Source organism: Electrophorus electricus, chromosome 4 (assembly GCF_041902795.1).
Source record: "Electrophorus electricus isolate QZ-2024a chromosome 4, ASM4190279v1, whole genome shotgun sequence".
Taxonomy (NCBI): domain Eukaryota; kingdom Metazoa; phylum Chordata; class Actinopteri; order Gymnotiformes; family Gymnotidae; genus Electrophorus; species Electrophorus electricus.
Genome location: NC_137500.1, coordinates 13,402,002 through 13,424,371, shown reverse-complemented (window position 1 = coordinate 13,424,371; position 22,370 = coordinate 13,402,002). Strand labels below are relative to the sequence as shown.

Here is a 22,370-nt window from a genome sequence, read left to right as displayed (position 1 = left end):
TTTTAAAGCATTCAAGTGAAATACAGTTTTCCTCTTGACTTATTGATATAATATCAGTTTATACCACACTACAGACTATAGACACAGCAAATTACTGTACAAAGTTACTGCAAATTAAGTCTGTACAAATACTAAATAAAAAAATATGGCAAAGTAACTAGTGGTCATGTAACCTGCATACAAATGAATAGGTTGTCTTCAAACGAGTGAGCCTGTTGCCTAAGTATGCTTTAGAATTGCTATTTGGGTAGAATAAGGATATATGTGTGTACATGGCTTGAACCAGCTAGTCAAATTAGGTCAGCCACAGCTATTGTAAACAGCCATATCAGTCAGAAGATGATGCTGGCCTTAGAGGTGTGTGGGTGCCTTTGAAAGTATTATCTGCATGTCCCAGTAACACGAGTCCTGGTCTCCAGAAACATGCTGCCTGTCAGCGAGATTTGGGAAGGTAATTCCAGACATCCAAAGTTCCTCTTTTCAGCGTCAAAGGTGCCACAGAGGGAAACAATTTGATACGCTGAAATTACAAATATGAATGTTCCCACAGATACATATTTTACTGTTAAAAATGCACAAAAGTTTTCAAAATGGGAACTCTTATTATAATCACTAGTGCCTTTACTATTCATTGCATGTTGGTTTACTTTAGGCATGCCTTTATGGTATGTTCATGAGTCTCCTTATGTTTATTTCAGAGGTTGGTTTCAAGCTCTAAAGATTCTGGGTATGCATAAAGACAGTTTAAATATGACCCTTGGTTTCAGCCATTCCAGATGAATAACACTAGAAACAGAGATAAAACTAGAGCCAGAAAAAAAATGGTGTAAAACAAACAAACCAATTTAAAGCTATTTTCATGTAAATTGTTCTATAATTCTCCTGTAGTAAAGAAATGCTCTTTAATCCTCAAAGACAAGCCAAGTGTAATTTAAAAAGTCTGGTTATTCCACCAAATCTTTAAAACATTAGTACTGTGTTGTCTGAAAATACTGCATGTTTTTTTTTATATATATATTTTGACCAGTTGTCATGTTCTACAAGTAAATGCTGTAAATTATATTATTTATATTTGGACTTCAGGAGGAATGTCAATAGAACAGCCAGTTCTTGAAGATGATGTGCAGGAAAAATGGGCAAACGTAAGAATCTCGGCAACTTTGACAAGGGCCAAATTGTGATGGACTGATGATCAGAGCATCTCCAAAATGGCAGGTCTTGTTGGGCGTTTAGTACACACCAAAAAGGTCCAAGAAAGGACAGCCAGTGAACCAGTGACAAGGTCATGGATTCCCAAGGCTCATTGATGTGCATTGGAATCAAAGTCCAGCCCTTCTGGCCCCGGTCCCACAGAAGAGCTACTGTAATCCCACAGAAGAGTTACTGTAATCCTATAGAAGACCTACTGTAATCCCACAGAAGAGCTATTGTAATCCCATAGAAGACCTACTGTAATCCCACAGAAGAGCTACTGTAATCCCATAGAAGAGCTACTGTAATCCCACAGAAGAGCTACTGTAGCAGAAATTGCTGAGAAAGCTCATGCTGGCTGGAAGGTGTCAGAACACACTGTGCATCGCAGCTTGCTGCGTATGGGACTGCGTATCCACAGACCAGTCAGAGTGCCCTTGCCAAGCCCCGACCTCCAACAGAAGTGCCTACAATGGGCACGTGAGCGTCGGAACTGGACCACGGACCAGTGGAAGAGTGTGACCTGCTCTGATGAATTTGGTTTTCTTTTACATCACATGGATGGCCAGGTGCATGTGAATCACTCAGTTGCAGAAGAGATGGCACCAGGATGCACTATGGGAAGAAGTTAAGACAGCAGAGGCAGGGTGGTGCCCTGGGAAACCTTGGGTCCTGGCATTCATGTGGATGTTAGTTTGACAGGTTCCACCTACCTATCTCTGATACCTGTCAATGGGTATCAAAGGACCCAGCTCGTGCCAACAAAACACTCCCCCCACACTTTTACTCCACCGCTACCAGCCTGAACTGTTGACCCTTCACAGGAAGGGCCCATCAATTCATGCTGCTTGTGCCAAATTCTACCCTCCCATCAGCATGGTGCAACAGAAATCTCTTCTTATCTGACCATGAATTGTTTTTCCACTGCTCATTGATCCCATTTTTGCCCAACAGACTCTTGCCTTTCTCTTTCCCCAAGACAACAATGGCTCCCGAACAGGTTATTTGCTGTTAGAGCCCATTTGTGCTGAGGAATGACAAGATGTGCACGCCCCGGCATTGTACTGCGCTGCAGTTTGCTTGGCTGTGCGCCGCTTGTTCGTCAGAATGATTCGAGACATCCTCCTGTGCCCCCTTTCACTATCAAGCTGTTTACGTCTGCAGGGTTCTCTTTTCTCTGTACGCTTTTTCTCGATCACACCTCTCTCGGTGTACTTCTGACATCATCGCACGAGAAAACCCCAAAAGGCTGGCGGTTTTTGAAATGCTTGCCCCGGCTAGTCTAGCACCGATGACCATGCCTCGTTCAAAGTCTCAGATTGCTCTATGTTCACATTGTAATGTGGTTTCATACTGCAACTGATCCCCAGAAAACTTACTTACATGACTTTATGCTGCATTCTGGGGTCGCATCATTTCCATACAGGGAAGCCTGAATCGTGAAAGGGCAGGTCTTGTGGCCTGTGTGTGTGTGTGTGTGTGTGTGTATACACACACACACACACACACACACACACACACACACACACACACACACATATATATATTCAGACCCCTTGTTGTACATTTTTTTCTGTTGTTTTTATTTTGTTTTTAGAGTGTTTACAAATTCAACAAACTTTATGAGGACTAACAGAAAAGCTAGACGTGTTTTAAGACATCAGCTCGAAGTCACTAGATAAAATTATTTCTCTCTCACTCTCTCCCTTGGACCAAATGTCAGTAAATTCAGAAACTCCACATACTTTCCCCTCTTATGTAACCACATCAATGCAGCCACAACAGCAGTTGCCCCATCCGAGCACGTTACGCTGGTCACACCAGGGTTTGTGCAGTGCATGCCCTCTCAGGGCAAGGGTTCTCATGTGGTGAGAACTGTGTGTACCTTTGGCTGTTGTCATGTCATCTTGTATAACCCTTGCTGATTTGTTTATTAAAACACTTACGTTGCTTTCCCAATAGTTCTTCTGACTTCCTGGGTGCAGAATATGATTTCACAATTGAGCCCTTGTAATGAAAAGCCATATATCAGCCATTTCCCCTTTTTGTGTAATCAATTATTTTAGTTTTTTTGGGTTTTTTTACATTAAAATTCTAAATATGCTTTATTTACACTTAACTTACTTCATTCATTTGGGCATTTAAAAACAAAACTTGCGATAATGCAAGTTTTGTTGCAAGGGCTCAACTGCAGCAGTGTGATAAGTGTTTGTACTGACTGCTTATCTGAGTATATTATTCAACCATGGCACCTTTCTGCTGGGTAAAATTGACAAACATGCATTCTTCTTGTCCATGAGTTGGTGTAATTTAGTTTTTACTGAGTGACATTTTTCATCAGTACACTAAAGCCCTGTTACTCTTATTGTACTATAATGAGGAAGTGGGTAACTCCGCTGAGAGCTGATGGATAAGGTTTAGGTAGGCCGTTATCTGATCTATGTTCACACGAGAATGTGACACCTGTGGGTTTGATGCAGCTTTCCTGTGGGATCGGGGGAAACTGCAGATAATATAGACATCTCTCGCACGTGCAACCCATTTCATATTGAAGAGACACCTCTTACTGTTGGGTAATCCCAGACTTCTAATACAAGGCATTCAGATAAAATGGATTTAACTCGATTGCTGCCAAATGGCTAGAGCAGAGTTACTGAGGCCAGACAAGATAAAGGGGACTGGAAAAGAACTGTACTAAAGGGGAACATCCAGACTACATATTTTGGAACATTTTTACATATTCCTGCACAAATCATCCCCGTCATTCAACAATGGAAATGCTTCTCACCATCCAATTCTCAGTTCGCAAGTCTAACCTAAAGTTACTTCCTGTTACTAGGACTCAATGTCCTAAACAATTGAATAAAAATATAAATTATTACTAATGTGTAGTTGTTGTATAAGCGATCAACAGATCTATATGACACGGCTCATATGGAACAGAAGGCCCAGATTCAGGGATTAGACAATCCAGGCATTTGTGTTTGCAATTACTTGATTGAAACATGGAATAATTCATGTTTTACCACAGTAACACATATTGATTCTTTGAATTATGTCTGGCTAACTAAGTACCTTATGATGTTATGTGGTCAGCTCATGCTTGACTCTTATACGCTTACTGACATATACTCAGTAGGTATGACAGCATATACTCAACTGTAGGACAAACTGATTATAGTGATAACGATGGCAGACTAATGTAGCCTAAAACTTCACTGGCTTGTAAAATAACGAGTAAGTAACATAAAATTGATAATTATTTGTATTCTCAACACTTCCCTTGCCACGGCCTATCCAGCTAACCAAAGGTTATCTGAGCCATTGGATCAGCTACTGCATTAGTTTACCACTTTGAGTACAATGTCCTAATGCCTGAGCAGAAAACATAAGCTGCTTGCTTGCTTATGCTGAGTGGGTGGAAACTCCAGTATGTACATATGTGAGTCTATAAAACGTTTTTATCCAAAGCTGATTTTGCTCTCAATTAGACAGAATATGAGGCTTTCTTCTTTCACCATTACCATTTGTACTATATAGTTGGTGGTTGTGTTTATTAACTGACAAATAAGTAAAACTGGTTATGTAATACCATCCAGTGTGTGTAGGCCCATATGCTTAGAACCAGCGCTGGCAAAACCCAAAATAGTCAGGGAGTTTGCCTTGAACCTGGACTGACATGGACTGATACACTGGCGCTGAACATCACTGAGCGCTTAAGATACGGTCTAGACCTTATGGACCTAAAATAACACAGGACATGCAGCCTTGCCCAGCAAGAGCTTGTATCACTCACACCTCCTAAAAGTGTCTCCTGGCGTCGTGGGCCGGAAATAGAGCTCTTGCCCTTTATGACCTTGGAACAGGTGCCAGAGCTTATCAGCAGCTGTAAGATTCTCAGCTTGCCTACAGACCTTTATAACAGGACGGCACAGAGAACAAACTCAAACACAATCTCCATGAGATGTAGAATGGCTGTACTGGAAGAGAAGACTGAATCCTTTGAAAGTGTCAACTCATAAGGTGCATCATAAGGTCAGAAATACATAGACGTGTCCTTTAAAACATGTGCACATGAGTACTGATCAGCATTCATAATGTAGAAGGCCATTACAGCCTTTGCCAGTGTTATGTAATTAGACGAGCAGTTCTGAACTGAGCCTCATATACAAAGCACAGTCCAAAGGACTTGACTGAAATTTGTTAGGCAATTTTATAGGTTATATTAGACCTTTAGAGTACACTGCATCCCTGTCTCTCTCTCTCTCAGGATTACACAAATCCCCAGCACATCCATGGCTACAGAGCTTGGATTTCATGTCACCTTTTAAACGCCTCGGGATCTTTTGCTTAGACTCTGGGTAGCCAAATGTTCGTGCCCAGTCGGGAATGCTGAGTAAGGAGAGTTGCTTTTCCCTAGACGTTGTAGAAAAGGGACCAAGTGGAGTCATAAAATGGTCCCATAAAATGACTCTCGTTACGCTTTGTTGTATTAGATAGGTACTGATACCGTACACTTCAGTATCAGTACATATTAGTGTATTTCTAGGAGGTGGCTCTCAAAAGGGTAGTTAGGACCATCGATGTTTTTTTTTAATTAAAATGTATTGCCGGCACACGTTACAAAACCCAAAATACTATGACAAAACAAAGTAATAATAATAATAGTTGAATTATTATCAAAAGTGTCTATTAACACTGAGTTACACTTTACAACTTTGCAGCAACAACAAAAAAAGAAAATGAGCCAAGAGGAGGCAGGGTGTTGGTGTTGGAAGGAGAGACAGCTTTTAAACTGAGATTTGAAACTGGGCAGAGAAGAATGTTCACAGAGATATTGTAGGATGGAATTCCTGTCCACAGTATGAGCCCATGGTACTGGCCAATGATGGGACCCTGGCAGCAGAGTTTAAAGGTTATTAGGGTTTTTTTTCTCCAATATACCATTAAAGAGAGAATTTCCTGAGTCCAGGTGCAATGAAACCATACACCAGAGGAGTATCGCTCAGGCTGAGAAGGGGTCCAAGTTGGCGATATTACAGAACTGAAGAAAATGCTGTTAGTTACTGACTTAATTTGGGTCAAAGGAAATGCTGGATTTAAAAAAAAAAAAAAGGCTAGATGAGTATTTAACAGATATTATCTACATCAGAGGAGTATTTGGGGTCTCTAATAGGGAGAGTTTTCTCTATTTTGTTTGGATTTAGATCATAGTTAATGAGGGGGTAGAGCTGTGTTTGAACCTAGAGCTAACTTACAAATGAAAACCATGGTGCCAAATTATGTAACCTAGAGGGAAAATAAGTATAATAAAGAATAAGGCACCAAGATCCTTGTGGGATTCCTTGTGTAACAAGTGCAGTAGGACACATCAGTAGTTACATAACAGATAAGGTGCACGTTTAGCTCACCTGGTAAGGCAGGTAGTGCAGGATGCTAGCAACCAAGGTCATCGGTTTGTTTCCCAGGGAGCACACCGTCATACTGATAAATGTGTAACTAGAACAATTCTGGAAGTAAAGCTGGAAGGCAGAAGAGAATATTATGGTTCAGTGTTTAGTCTGCCCTAAGTCAAGAATAAGCGTACTGAGTATAAGAGTACTGTGGGCACCAGGAAGGAGGAGGCCAGGGGCTTTTTCAGTGCTTCACAAAGAACAGATTCTCGAGTGGGAAGACTCCAAATGGCTGTGGGTGACATGGTAAACAGTTGGTGACCTCAGTATTGACTTGCATTGATTCCAACAATTTGGGAGATTGGTCTTTATTAATTAGAGAGTTCTAAAGGACAGATGAAGGCTGAGGGCAGCAACCACACACAGGTTCCCCAGGCAGTAAACATATGCGCTGATCACCAGACCAAAGAGCCAGCTCTCAGGCACAACAGGCGGAACACACAGTCACCTTCCTGAGTGAAGGTCTCCGCAACAATACCCTCTCCCTCAGGGGGTAACAGTCTCCATAATAAGAGTGAAAGCCAAGTTTCTTCAAAATTGGTGTGTCTACAGCAGATATAAGGTGGAGAGACTGGGTTTAAGATCATTGGCTGATATAAGATCAACACTGATTTAGACTTTTGTTCTGTGGCACATTATTGGCAAGATAATCTCTTAACTAGGGGAAATAATTAATTAATCTTAAACACCCCCCACTGTATAGATATATTACCTACTAGCCTAGCTGATATTAGCCTGCTGGGGAACGCTGAGAAGACTGAATCTTCTTTATTCTCCCGCTTTCACATTAAACCCATTACATCCAAATGTCTACACCGTATATACATACAGCTGGAGCAGTTTTCCATCACAAGTGAAGGACGTCCTAAATGCCAGAAGGGGGGTGGGGGAAACACGGCGCATTCGGCCTCTTTGGGTGCGATATGTGATTCAACATTCACAGCGAGACAGAGAGGGAGCACAGACAACAACAAGCCCCCAAAGACTGGCATCCTTTTGCACTGTCACCGTAGCAACATACCAGAGACCTGTCACATTTACAAAAGCCAGTATAGTCTCTTCCACAGGCAGGCCTGGCAGTCCACCCCAATATAGTCTATTGCATAAAATAACAATTGCAATTCATAAATCACACACACACAAACGCACATGTACAGCACACACACCCACAGAGCCCACTGCTCATAGCTCACACATTACACAATAATGTGTACGGTATGCTGTACTACCGACATACACTTGTCAGCTATCCCTTCAGATCAGCTGGCTTTCCATAAAGTCTCATTGAAATCACAGTTGCTGTTTTTTATTTATGGCTCAAAGAGAATCACAAGAAGAATAGCGCTTGTTGCACCCTAATGTTTGGTTATGTTGAGAACCAGGGTAAATATGTTGCACAAGGCTGTGAACTGCAGATATCGGAATGCACTTTCAGTATTGTATTTGTATTCTGGATATGTGCCCTGAAGTGTATATTTGGTCAGGTCGACCTTGTATACTACAGTGTGTTTAAAACCTTGAAAGGGTAGTACAGTTTTTCTTTAGTACATATTGCTATTGAACACTGGCACACTCTGAAATAGGGTCCTTCTGATAGTGTCAGTGGTGCAAAACATTTTATTAGACCTGACTTTTTTGCAAACTGTGCACAATGTTTTTAAGTTCAGTTTTTAAGCATCATTTTCATGAGAAACTCATGCCATATATTGGCAAGTAGAAAATGCATACATTTGGGAATCGGTGTCAAATCTCTTAGCAAGGCAAACACTGAAGAGCTTTTCTCTGAACTTCTGTATCAGTGCTGTTATACAAAAGGGCAGAGTCTGGTGTGTTTAAAAGGTATAAGATATTTATATCTGATTTTTATACTATGAAGTAATGCTTCAAGTGGATAGATGTGTCATATCTACATAAAGACAGAACGGTTTAGCCTGCCAGCCAGGGTTCATCAAGATTACACACATCTAAATGACAGTCATTTACTCTAACAGGAAAGCAACGGTAATTATTCGGAAAGGCTGCTGGGGCTGACAGCTGAACAATGCAAGAAAAGCTATTGCAAATAGTGTGAGAGGATGAGAAGGCAGAGTTAAAGGGGGAAGATGAGGTAGAGTAGAACTAAGGGGGCAAACAGGATCAAAGTAGTTAAAAAGTCTATTAAACGTCTGAACATTAAAGGCAGGTCAATGTGTGCTAATGGTAACCTCCAAAATCTAAGATTTAAAGTTGAAAATATCCAGTCATTTCAGTTATTTTGCACTTCTGTTTTATGTCTTGCACTTCATTTCATGTCATATTTTTTCTTTCAAATTTCTTATGTAATACAACATTGTTTCCATTTTATATTCAACATAATCCTATATTTTTCCCTTTTGCGTCTATGACTGTGGTCCACATTACTGTCCAGCCCTATATCACCTCAGCTGGTGATAGAAGCATACTGGTCGCTACAGAACTCTAGTCAAGGAGAACAAAGTCGTTAAATGGATCTCAGATTGTTTACTTCATCATAAAGCAGCTTTTTTTTCCCCGCCGGAAGCTTTAGGGCCCGCCGCAAATTGTAGGCCCCGGGTCCGGACCACAAAACCATGTCAGTACTTCACCAGTGAATAATGCCTACTTCAAAATGGGGAGGGGGTTGGCATCGTAGAGAGGGCTCAGATCTAGAATATGTAGGTCTAATGTTCACCAACACATCTCCGTCTTTCCCTGCATGGAGACTCAGCAGCCGCCATGTTCACCCCTCGGAGGAGATTCCTGTCCAGTTTGTAAATGCCAGTCTGTGAAGAAGATCTCTGAAATGAGAAATAATCAGGCAAGAGCTTGTTCAGACTGAAACCAAAGTCCCTTTATTTCTTTACTGAGGAGATATTCTAAACATCAGCCAACCCTTCCAGACATCACTTCTTTTATAGGAAACTATACAATAAGTACAATAACTATACAATGAATACGTTCATTATGTTGCCCAGATTAAAAACTACATGAGAGTCAATAATAAAGGGTAGCATCTTTTGTCAGGAATACATCGGCATTGCCTAATTTGGAACCTAACATTACCTCATTGCAATCTTTCTATCGTCACGGTTGACCTGACCTGTCTTCAAAGTGTCCTGTTTTTGTACTTCATGTTTTGAAACACAATGCATAACTAAAACAATATACAAAGTTCATGGACAGCAGACAGTGTGCATAATAACCGAGTGCATATTAAGCATGATAGTGATAAAAAGGATAACTACTTTTGTTAAACATTTTGGTGTGTAAAAATTATAAAGTGTGGTTAGTCTCACTGCATGCTTGTATACACATATCAAAATACAATATTACACAAAACATCTATCAATAATCCACCAAATAATTGCACACTTTCTCTACTACAGCAAATATAACAGAATATACATTGTGAAAAGTGTGTTATCCATTTCTGGATAACAATTGATAATACTTATTAATCAAAATCCTGTTGTCATCTTTGGTATTTGACAGCTGAAATTGTTAATGCTAAACATTTCTCCTCCAATGTCAAACAAAAAGTATTCACATACACAGTTTCCATAGAAAAAAAGACTAGTTATACAGAGCAGCCCTGGATGTGCTCTGGGTGTGGGGTGAGTGCAGTCCTACAGTAATGTAGCCCAGCACACTGATTCTAATAACCTGTGCATGTTCCAGACAGGCACGCGCACACACAAATACACACATACACACAGTATATATGCAATTACACGTATACAAGCCCATATTAAACATATACTGCATACATGCAAATACACAAATGAACATCAGTTAACGGACAGCACTCAATAAATTAATCTGGATAAATAGATTACAACGCATCGAAACCTCAAAATATCGAGCAAAACACAAAGCAGAAATTGATGTTTTGGAACTGGCTGAAAAGACATTATGCTGTCCCCTCTATCACTGTAAAGGCATGAAATTTGCATTTAATCAATTCATGATAAGAGGGACTTTAGCCATATAAGAGAGAGAGAGAGAGAGAGAGAGAGAGAGAGAGAGAGAGAAGAGAGTGTGCGATCACACTTTCTTCTGAGCCAAGGATAGGAATGATACCTAATAGGTTAATGGACCCAGGGGTCAAGTGGCAACAAAGTTTCAGTGCCATCTTTGCTGTGAATGTAATATTGGCACATTTATGCAATGTCAACGCATATCCTGTTTGAATTTATACTAGCTATATGCACCCATCTATTCAAGGACACACATGCAATCACACAAGCAGTGTCCTGTGAATGAGAATTTGGTGTGCATGCATGCTCACACTCTCATTCTCTCTCTCTCTCTCTCTCTCTCTCTCTCTCTCTCCCACACACACACACACAAACACACAAATTATGTATTTTTATTGAGAGTGTGTATGCAGTGCCACAGCCTTTGTAGGGCTGCTTATAAATGTACTGAATGGGTTTTGTGCCTATGTTTTCAACTCAATAGTCATATTAATGTTAATGGAAAAAAACAAACTCTCTACCCTTACCTCTCTCTCACATCCTTACCTCTCTCTCTCTCTCTCTCTCACTCACACACACACACACACACACACACACACACACAGAGAATCATTCTTAAAGAAATACACAATGTTTATACACATATCAAGAAAATAATTCTAAGATTTAGTAAAACCAATCCATGAATCCAGATTTAATAGTAGGCTTATGTGTACTCAGGAAAGACAGATCAGGCTGTGTGTGTATGCATGTGTGTCTGTGTGTGTTAACCATGGACAATGGGCTGGGCTTTGTTTTAGTTGCTGCTCACAGAAAGTCCAGTGCAGGCTGCTGGGCTCCTGTTCAGCCTCCACGCCTGAGTGCAGACAAGCATCAAGGATCCATCTGCACTCTCTCTCTCTCCCTCCTTCTGTCCCTATCCCCCTCTCCCTCCCTATCCCCCCATCTCCCTCTCTCTTTTCCTCTCTCCCCAGGTGGTCCTAAGCACTGCACACTAGGTGCATACACTTACCCTCGTCTTCAGTAGCGCAGCCAGCGACCTTCAGACGCCCTTTCTGTTTCCATGGTGGCGCGTGTTTGGAGTGGCTTGCCGTAAGCATTAGCATACACTAATGCTAGCGTTTCTCAGAGCCCATTGATTTTGTGTCCTAGATTTATTCAAAGCCCACCCCTCGACCCCCCCCCCCCCCCAAAAAAAAAAAAAACCACAAAAAAAACAAGGCTTCTTCACTTCATACAAATGGCTGGGGATGGAAGAGTGGGAGGGGGTAAGTGTGCTGGCATAGTATTCAATGGTAAAGAGAGACTGTAGCGCCCTTAAAGGCCATGAAATGAAATGGCCGTGAAACACCAGTGCCAAAGCAGTAAGATGGGCTTATAGCTCCTATATCCCTAACTCACAGTGTTATCCTCTACTTCCCAACATTGTTCCTGAAAAACTCCTTCACCTCTTATCAGTTTCTCTTCTTCCAACATGGCCAACAAGGCATTATTTTTGGTAGTATTAATACTATTACTAGTAGTTGTAGTAGTATAGTGGCTCTGCTAATGAGAGATTAGATTTAAGGATTTGAAATTAGAGAGTCTACAGAACCCATTAGAGGCTCACGATTAGTACTAGCCATGCCCAGACTCAGTATTCACTGCCTCGCTACAGTTGTGACAAAGTGCACTCTATGATATGATCTAGACCTCTGCAGGACTGTCTCGTTCCAGGTGATCTGACCTTTGTCTATGTTAGAATAATAAAGGCCACCTTTTGTTTAAAAAAAAAGTCCATATCCATACTGAACAAATTATTTAAAATCATTCATTAAGAGTGGAAGGATGTGAATCTCTTAGATAAGGTCCTCTTGAAGTGAGGACACCTGAAGTTAGCATCTTGGCTGAGTTTGACCTGCCATATAAGACAAACTGAACAGTGACGATGTTCTTGGGAGGTTACCAGGGCAGAAAGTTTGCTAAAGCCACTGGTGCAGTGGCCCAGGACACTCTGCCGTAATCTGTCCTAGAGTTTGTTACCGTATCATCTAGGTTGTTTAGTTCCTAGTCTTACCGGAGTATCCATCCCACCTGTCAACTGAACAGGACTCTCTGGTCCAGCCCCTGCCCAAGCACCTCTCCTGTATCTCTGCTCTGATCCAGACCCGATCTCAGACCTTGCCTGGGTGCCAGGAGGTCAGTGCTGGGTGGCTGGTGGCAAGCCAGTGTCTTTGTATCTGATCTGCCATAGGCAAGGCCCCATACCTGATTTGGGCCAGGGCCCGTGTTCTTGGACCGCTCAGACTCCTGTCTGCTACCCTGCTGCGTAGCCTGCTGGGTCGTTTGCTGTGGGCTGTTGCCTTGGTCTCCAAACCTCCACTCGATTTTCCCTTCCACCCATCCCGTCTGTGCTGTTGCCCTCACACTTCAGGAATCATGCTGAAGGAGGGAGTGGGTGGAGTTCTGTCGTTGGGGTTCTGTGATTGGGAGGCTGCACTCCAGGTTTGGCAACTTCATAGCCATTTTTGCCTATTGGTTTTAAAGCCCCGCCTATTGATTATTACCCACACCACCTGCCACCCAAGACCTTATGTATGTACCCCCATCTGCCTCTTGGACTTTTCTAAAGTGTTGAATTTGTATTTCGGGGGGGGGGGGGGGGGGTATTTGCAATAACAGATTTGCCTCCAATTATCTTGCCTGTATTTTGTTTTGATCTTGTTTTGATGCTAAGATTGATGCTATCAAATACACTCAGTACATGCCCACTGCCACCTAGGTCTTCTGTTTATTACATCCATCTGAAACACTAACCGTGTCACCAGATAAACAAATGGAACCTTTTGTTTGTTTCATACATAGCATTATGTTTGAAACAAACAAAAGTCTGCATACCAGCACCAGAACCTCATATCAGCTGAGAAGCCTGGTGGAGGAAGTATAATTTTGTGGGTCTATTCTGCTACCCCAGGGCCTCTACAGAAATTGACTGAGGTTACTGCCAATAAAGACAGTTCCACTAGCTACAAATGTTATGGTTCACATATTTTTTTATTCATGTCCTTGATGGTTTAAATCATTTATTTAATAAAGATATGTAAAATGCCACTGCCATACATTGTTGTATGTTGTCTGTTAAATAAGACTGCCCTTATTTATTATTATGACTTAGATGAAGATCAGATGACTTTTTATTTATGTGTAAATCTAGATAAATTCAGTGGGTTCACCTGTACACCACAGAACCACACATGAAAAACAAACACAGATGAAAGCATGAAACCACACACACACACACACACACACACACACACACACACACACACACACATATTCAGGTCAACGTGTGCTGCTGAGTGGAGATGAGTTTCTGCTTCAGAGAAATCCCCCCACCCACTCACTCACCCATCTGTCTGTCTGTCTCTCTCCCATTTGTCTGCCTGTCTTCTGATCTGGAGTATTTTGCATAATAATGGAAGAGTGCACTCCCCTCGTTGCTGTCTCACTTTCTGTCCCCCCCCCACACACACACACACCACTACCCCATTTCTCTCTCTCTCTGTCTGTCTCTATCTGTCTCATTTGTCTGTTTGTCTTCTGATCTGGAGTATTTTGCATAATAATGCCAGAGTGCACTCCCTTGTTGTTGTCTCACTTTCTTTCTCTCTCTCTCTCTCTCTCTCTCTCTCTCTCTCTCTCTCTCTCTCTGGCATTTCCAGTACTGTTTGTTTGCCAGTTTTCAGTGGGGATAAAAGACAGCCTTCTGTAGACCTCAACCTTTTACTTCAAAAGCGCAGCAATGCGTAGGAGACGAGAAGTGAGAGAATGAGAAAAAAGACTAAAACTGCATAAATCTGTTGTGAGAGAGAAACAGAGCAAATGAAAGCATGCTGTGATGTCAGTGTTCACATTAGTGTCAGAAAGGAATTAGAAAGAAAACAGTTTAGATATTTCTGTTTTGCAGAAAACATGAAGTAGTAAATTGAAGAACGAGGCAGACAGAAAGTGAATTAGAAACAAACAACACGGAATTTTTGACACACCCAACAAGGAATACTCCTGTCTGTGTGTCAGTGCTTGTCCGTCTGTTTGTGTCTGTCTATATATATATATATATATATATATATATATATATATATATATAGGCTTAAATTTGCAACATTCCACTCAGGCTACATACCTTTCACTTTCCATTCAGTTCAGTTAAGGTCATGAATGAATACCCATTTTCATTTAATCAGTCGTATTGTTGATAATTTAGGTGCAGAGTAACATTAGCACTGTGGTAGAGTGGAGTTCCAGCTCAGGCCAACTCTCAACAAGAGAGGACATAAAAGCGGAAGACCTCAGCACACATTGAGTAGACAGGAACCTGGTGACCCAACAAAACAAGGAAGAAGCTTTCAAGATTATTTGATTTGATTGTGCAAGGTGCAAAGGTTAAATGCTTACCCTCAAGACTGTTTGGAATTAAATTTATGAGCTTGTGGGACTTGACATGCAGCAGTGTTCCTCCCCAGGTTTCATTTAACTGGAGTGTAGGCATATATAGGCTCACCAGGGACTTTTGGTATGTGTAGTGTCCTGTAAATGGACCTGCTCTGTGGTGGACCCAACACAGAACCAAATGGCTCCCTCATTATCATTACATATAGAGCCCAGGAAACTCCAGGGTCACTTGTTCCATTCACACCCCACCACATACCCTCTAGACAGCAGTCTCAATGAGAGTCAGAGTCCAGTAACTCCTTGTTTGGTCTCCCAGCCTGACAAACGACGGTGAAGTCTTCTCCACAGCCTTTGGCCCTGCAGTGGATGCTCTCCTCTAAGGCCCTCTGCCCTCGCACCACTAGCAGAAGCCCCCCATGGGACCACCTGGAGAGCCAGGGCCAGGGGTCTACCTGAGGTTCAGAAGACATCTAGTGGGATATGATGCAACAAGAGGAAACAGCGAACACCGTCAGGCATACGGAAGAGCAGCCTGCCCTGGTCGCGCATATTGAATGGCCACCAGATATTAAATGCTATCAAAAAATAATCTGTTTGTGCTCTGTACGTGCAAACACTGAAGGACATTATTGAAAACAAATAGTTTATTCACCCAAATAGTGGTAAGTAGGGAAGCCCACATGGCCAGGTAAAACAATCCATTGAAATGCCTTTCCTTGAACCCTGAGCTAGGTAGCAACTATTAAGCTATATTTTTAATTAACTGTTTCACAAAAAAAAGCATTGAATTATGTTTTTTTTCTGTAACATAACACTTTCTACAGCTATACAAATATACTTCACTGGAGTCCACACGTCAATCATCATGTCTCCCATCTATTATGAATGAGTACTCATGCACACATACCACAGTTAAAAATATATAGTCCTACACATTCATGTTATTTATGAATAAAAATGACTTATTCTGTTTCATGTCATGTTTGTGTGCATTTGTGTGTGCATGCATGCAAGAGAACTGACTGCACTGTCAGTCTAAAAAAAATAAATAAATTCTGTGAGTTAGTGGTGTGTGTCAATGTGAACCTTAGTTTCGTACTGATGCTGTATATTCAGTATCTGTGTGTGTGAGTGAGTTGAGGCGTGGTATTAAGCCTCATATGTAGACCAGGTTATTGGACCATTGTTGTGGTGGTGTGGGCTTGGAGTAGCGTGTGACATGGAGCACTCCTGTGTGCAAGTGCTAGGTTGTGTGAGAGAGAGAACTGAGGCATGGCGTTAGACCCCATATGTAGAACAGGCTGTTTAACTACTGTGACGGTCTGGGCTGGTGGGTGTGTGTGTGTGTGTGTGTGTGTGTGGACGTGTCCTATTCCCTGCTGCTGTCCTTGCACACCTGAATAAAGTGTTGCTGGGACAGAAACGCACCCCTCCCCACACACAAATGAGCTCACTACTACAAGCACAGGCAGAAACTAAATTAACAGCAAAGCTGAAGGCTTCTTGTGCGTTCTTTGGTGGTTTGCGTGCAGTGTGGATAGAGGCCATGTGACTTCCTTCTCAACTGTTTGTGCACATTATTCAGCAACACATTTTGTGTCCTGAGCACAGTAGCTTGTAAATTTGCTCATGGCCCCCTCCTAGTCTCCTTCACTGTGGATGAATCTGGAACTGGATTTTACTAGTTAGCTAATTTACCTAACCTAGCTAGCTAGCGTTAGTTGCTAAGCTGGCTAACTTCGTTTGGTTAGGACAACAGAAACACTGTTACATTCATTCTTTTTATGTTCTTCTATTATTTAAATTCTTTCTTTAAATACTTGTTCTTTTTATAAATGACAGCAAATGTAGTTAGCTTAGCTAATCGACAGTTAGCTATCTAACCCTATCTTACGTTACGACATGTTTACTGACAGCTATGACGCAGACCAATCTCACCTGTTTTCTAAAAGAAATTGGTCAGCAATTTCCTGACATGTTTTTGTCAGTTTTCTAGCTATCTCTCTAGCTAACTAGCTATTTGCTAATTTTCTAGCTAGCTTTCCACTCCTTTCGTTTCTAAAATCCTTATTTTGGTTTCGTTTTAATGAGAACTGAACTGCTAACTGCTCTCTAGTGAACAGCTTAGCCATAACATGACAGGCCTGATTAAGGATCAACCGACTTTTGCTTTTGAGGCGTGGAGGGGGGGCGTAGGGTGGGTGGATAAATAAAAGGAAGCGACCCGCAAATTATAAATTATAATGGAAGACACCGTAATGGTATTATTTATCCCTATAATAACAAAAGTACAAAAACTAGGAACCAAAATAAAGTTATTTCTGAGGCTACTGGCAGGCCCCCCAAAAAGAGGTCTCTGGGTAGTCATGTCCACCGTTAGTCTCTCCCCCAGACATTATGTACATAACAACTATTTTAACATCCAGGTTTTAAAAAGCACAGTACAGAGCAGTCCATCTCTGAGCATGGTACTCACTCCAGCTCCATGGCCTTTTGGGGAAAGAACAGACTCCCATCTAACCACAACCAGCTCTCAGCACTTTTTTTTCTGCTGTGGTCTGAAGTAAACACTGTCAAACATTGTCATTCAAACTGTGACCATGAAAAGTGGGTGTGCACATGCAAAAGCTTTCATCATGTAATTTCCATCCTTATCCAGTAGCAGGTGTTCACTAGTGTGGGTAATAACATATTTAGGGTCGGACAGGAGGGCAGAAGATTATGGGATGTTGTAAATAAAAGATGTAAATAAATAATTAAAGCAAACAAACACGTACGCACGCGGGCGCGCGCACACACACACACACACACACACACACACACACACACACACATAGTTGGGTAAATCCCCTGCAAATGTCCAACCAGGCAGTGGTCCAGCTGCTCTGGAGTCTCTGCAATTCAGATAGAGCCCCTGGAAACGACAACTGTCAATAAGCATGCACACACACAGGCAGGGAATGGTAGTGAGACTATATTGGGGTGGACTGCCAGGCCTGCCTGTGGAAGAGGCTATACTGGCTTTTGTAAATGCGACAGGTCACTGGTGTGTTGCTACGACGACAGTGCAAAAGGATGCCAGTCCTTGGGGGCTTGTTGTTTTCTGAGCCACCATACCCCACCCTCTCTCTCTCTCTCTCTCTCTCTCTCTCTCTCTCTCTCTCTCTCTCTCTCTCTCTCTCTCTCTCTCTCTCTGTCTCTTTGTGTAAAACAGAAAACTTCCAAAAACTTCGCCTCAGCAAAATACATTTTATTTTCCTCATTATATTTACATAGGTTGTTTGTCACTGCTCTCTCTCTCTCTCTCTCTCTCTCTCTCTCTCTCTCTCTCTCTCTCTCTCATTTTCCTTTCTCTTGTTTCTCTGTCTGTGTGTGTCATTTTCAAAAAAACAGGAACTCTGCGAAAATAACAGTGCCCGCTGAGCACAGCTGCAGATCTGTGAGGGGCTGGTGAGGCAGAAGAGGAGAATGTGCAGGGCCTTGGTGGGGGGCAGCATGGAGGAGCAACAGAATCAGTGCCCATTCATGGAGCTGATGTATGGAGCCACTACATCTGGGAGATAAAGCAACCCTCCTCTGTCCTCTACAATGATATAACTGCACTAAGTGCAGTCTGATTGGTTTCTGTCACGCCTCTCTCTCTCACACACACCCACACATACACACGCACATGCACATTTAGGTATGATGTAATAGAGAGATGATATGAAATGCTAATGAAATCTTTTTCAAGGTAAGGCTTTCAAGAAAGAAGGAGGCCCATCAAGAATGGAAGTAAGACAGGAGAATTCACAGCACTGCGTATCTAGTCATCAATCATTACTCAGATTGAGCCTGGTGCAGAGCCCAAACCATTCAGGATCACACTGCCCATCCATTTAGATATAGGTTCTCAAGACAAATCAGTATGTGTGTGTGTGTGTGTGTGTGTGTGTGTGTGTGTGTGTGTGTGTGTGTGTGTGTGTGTGTTTGTGTGTGTGTGTGTGTGTGTGTGGGAGGGAGGGAGAGAGAGACAGAGAGAGAGTGTGTGTGTTTCAAACTGGCACAGCAAAGGCATATAACATGCATATGCAAATTTACACTGTAATAAAATAATTATACTTGCCATGAAAAGGATATTTGAGAGCAGAATCCAGTCAGCTACCACAAGACATTAATTCATCTTCGCCACCACACTAAACACACATTGCTGTGCTAGAACAAATAAGGCTTGTTTCATCAGGTAGGACACACAGCATTCCTAATCCTCAGTTCATGTACTGAATCCCTCCTCCACTTAAAACAAAGCACCGTGTTATAAAAGGCATGCAGTGTGGCTCTGTAAAGTGAGCCCAGGCAGCGGCTCTGATTTCAGCTTGCCACTACACTGTTTCATCAGATGTGACACCATTCTAAGAGGAATGTGAGGAAGTTTCATAGAGTGATAGGGATTCGCCACAGTGCAAAATTCCCCAGAGTTTCTCCATCAGCAGAGAGTAAAAGTGAAAGGACAACGTACTTGTAGAATGTACTACTTGTTTCTACAAGCAGAATCTCTCTTTCTCTCCCTCTCTCTTTCTCTCCCTCTCTCCGCTTTCAGGAAATCCCACCCACATCCCAGCGCCCACGCGTGCAACACATACACACATGCAGCCTCTCCTTTCCTCAGAGTAAAAGGAAGGTGTATGTTTGGCTGGTTTCCTTTATGCCCACATTTTGCTTTGATCGCCTCCAGCACTGCCTCGCTGTAAGCCTGCTCCGTCATTACAGAAAGTTCACTTCAGTGTAACATCCCACATGCCACACGGGTCCTGTCCAAACTCCCCCACCCCCACAACCTCACACCCCCACACCCCACACCCCACCCCACCCCCAGGTGAATCCCAGCTTTTTCTACCACAAACCAGAAACGTCTCCCGAATTCCTGGAGCGTGTCTCTTTTAGGCTTGGTCAAAATCCTAACCCAAGCACACCCACACAGCCACACACCCATAGACATACCCAGGCTGGATGACAGCCCGAAAGGCGACGTTTGAAAAGGAAGCTGCATTCCAGGTCAGGAGAGCATAAAAGGCAGGGCTGAGGACTGGCGACTGACTGATAGGAGTCAGCACAGAGGGACTCTATTTCTGTGACTGAGATAGTGAAAACCACAGCTGTTCCCAAACTGAAGGAGCCAGAGGGAGCCTGAGAGAGAGAGAGAGAGAGAGAGAGAGAGAGAGAGAGAGTCTTCTCCCACTGCCAGTGTCTCTATAGTTGCAGTCAGACAGTATATTTGCAGTCATTGAGAAAGTAGACTCACTTTCGTGCACATCAGAGCATGAAAGCATACTGTACATTCTGGCAGGTCACAGTCTCTCTCTCTCTGTCTCACACACACTCACACACACACACACACACACACACACACACACACACACACACACACACATACACACACACACACAGACCCTCACACTTTTTGCAATGTTTAAGCTATATCACATCACAGGCAGCAAAAGAAATGTCAGTTTCATTTCATTAATCTAGTAAGCCCTTATTTCTCTCTCTCTCTCTCTCTCTCTCTCTCTCTCTCTCTCTCTCTCTCTCAGTCTCTTTGTAAGAACCAAAAGTGTGCTTGAGTAAGTACAGTTTCTGTATACCAGTCAACACCTGACAAACCATGTATACATACACACACATATACTATAGAAACACTGATCTCACATCAGGACTGATTATTACACATGCAAATGAGGCTGAGGCCTGTTGCTATAGAAACAGTTCTGTGGCAACATTGCGTTCAGTGTTTTGTGTCTCTAGGCTGTTTCTTCCACACAGAAACATCAGCTTTAGATCAAATCTAACTAACTTAATGTTTACTAGTTTTTTTGTTTTGTTGTTTACTCCGGTCAGTTAAAAACTGGAGTCCAAGAAAGTAAGAGTTTCATTCACAAATACATTGCAGCTTGCAGTCTCACATCACTCACGTAATGTTCCACAGCTTGCAGATCCCTCCCCCACTCTTCTTCCTCTTCTTCCTCTTCTCTGGACATTATCAACTTGAGCACCTGCAGATCTGCAGAGCCCGTTTTACACCAATGTCCCTATGACCTTTTCTGGGAGAGAACTGTCACTCAGGTGTGTGTGTGTGAGTGTGAGTGAGTGTGTGTGTGTGTGTGTGTGTGTGTGTGTGTGTGTGTGTGTGTGAGTGTGTGTGTGAGTGTGTGTGTGTGTGTGAGTATGAGTGTGTGTGTGTGTGTGTGTGTGTGTGTGTGTGTGTGTGTGTGTGTGTGTGTGAGTGTGTGCGTGGGTTGGGGACACTGAAGTTCCAATGGCCCAACACAGCTCAGTCCCAATCCCTGGCCCATCAGCTGAGCAGAAGGAGGCCAGACGTTAAACGGCATGCTGCTTTAGGTCAGCTGCTGCTGAAAGTGTCAGATACGATGGGGGGGGGGGGCGTCCACTCTCCACCATGTGCGGCTCACCCAAAGAAGGCAGAGGAATGTCAACAGTCCCACTACCCCTCCTCCCTCCCTCTCTCCCTCCCTCTCTCCCTCCCTCCCTCCCTCCCTCCGTCTTTCTTTCCATGTCATCTCCTGAACGCTTAGCTCTGTTTCTCTATAGCAGCAGTTGTGGAGCAGAGAGGAGAGGGGAGCCATGAGGTCTGTATGGGAAATGCTGAACCCCCCCACCACCACCAGATACATATTATACGTGCCATCTGGCTGGTCATACTAACCCCCTCCCAAGCCCCTTCTCAAAGAGAGTGCCACTCATTTACTCCTACTATTCAAAAGGAACCTCTCTGGCAAAGCATAGTGCATTCTCCCAGCAACTAGTAGCTTTGTTCACACACACACACACACACACACAGAGAGAGAGAGAGAGAGAGAGAGAGAGAGAGAGAGAGAGAGAGAGATGCCCTCCCCCATGTTACTACAAGGATAACACAGTATTAAAGACTTTATGATAAAAGTCGTTTTAAAAGTGCTTTAATGAGGACAATGTTTCTCCCTTTTTGCTGCAGGTGATCTGTGCTAACTCAGCGGTTGCTCTGACTTAGCTTCTCCAGCAGGCACCAAAGAGAAGGTTCAACTGCAGAGAAAGATGGAAAAGTACTGGCTACCTCATCACTGCTGTTGGTGCGCCGCATTGGAAATGGGAAATGGTCCCTTTGTTTTCGTCTGGCTAATACAAACTGTTCTACAATTAAGAAAACTACTGCTGCTATGGCAACATACTAATAATTCTGAATCACAGCTGATGAACTCTGTCACAACAGTTATTGCAGAAGCTTTAGTTCCTTCTTGTAAACAGAGCAAGGGTAAGGATACGTTCTCCCCCCCACACACACACAGAC

The 22,370-nt window shown here is 42.7% G+C and overlaps 1 protein-coding gene across 6 annotated transcripts in view; it reads right to left on the bottom strand.

Annotated features, from left to right (window-relative positions):
- The window catches only part of itfg2 (integrin alpha FG-GAP repeat containing 2), a 69,957-nt gene extending 48,673 nt beyond the window's left edge, over window positions 1-21,284 (bottom strand). For 3 of the 6 annotated variants that reach the window (XM_081712490.1, XM_081712489.1, XM_081712491.1), the window contains exons 1-3: window positions 20,998-21,284; window positions 20,030-20,215; window positions 6,603-6,713 (exon numbers count right to left, since the gene is read on the bottom strand). In XM_081712490.1, coding sequence (XP_081568616.1) covers window positions 6,603-6,713; window positions 20,030-20,215; window positions 20,998-21,063 — 363 coding nt within the window. In that variant the 5' untranslated portion in view covers window positions 21,064-21,284. Of the gene's footprint in view, window positions 1-6,602; window positions 6,714-9,264; window positions 9,432-20,029; window positions 20,216-20,997 lie in introns of those variants that run through there. The other 3 variants (XM_081712488.1, XM_035535605.2, XM_081712494.1) reach the window with 3 other exon arrangements.
- Between the last annotated feature and the right edge of the window lie 1,086 nt (window positions 21,285-22,370).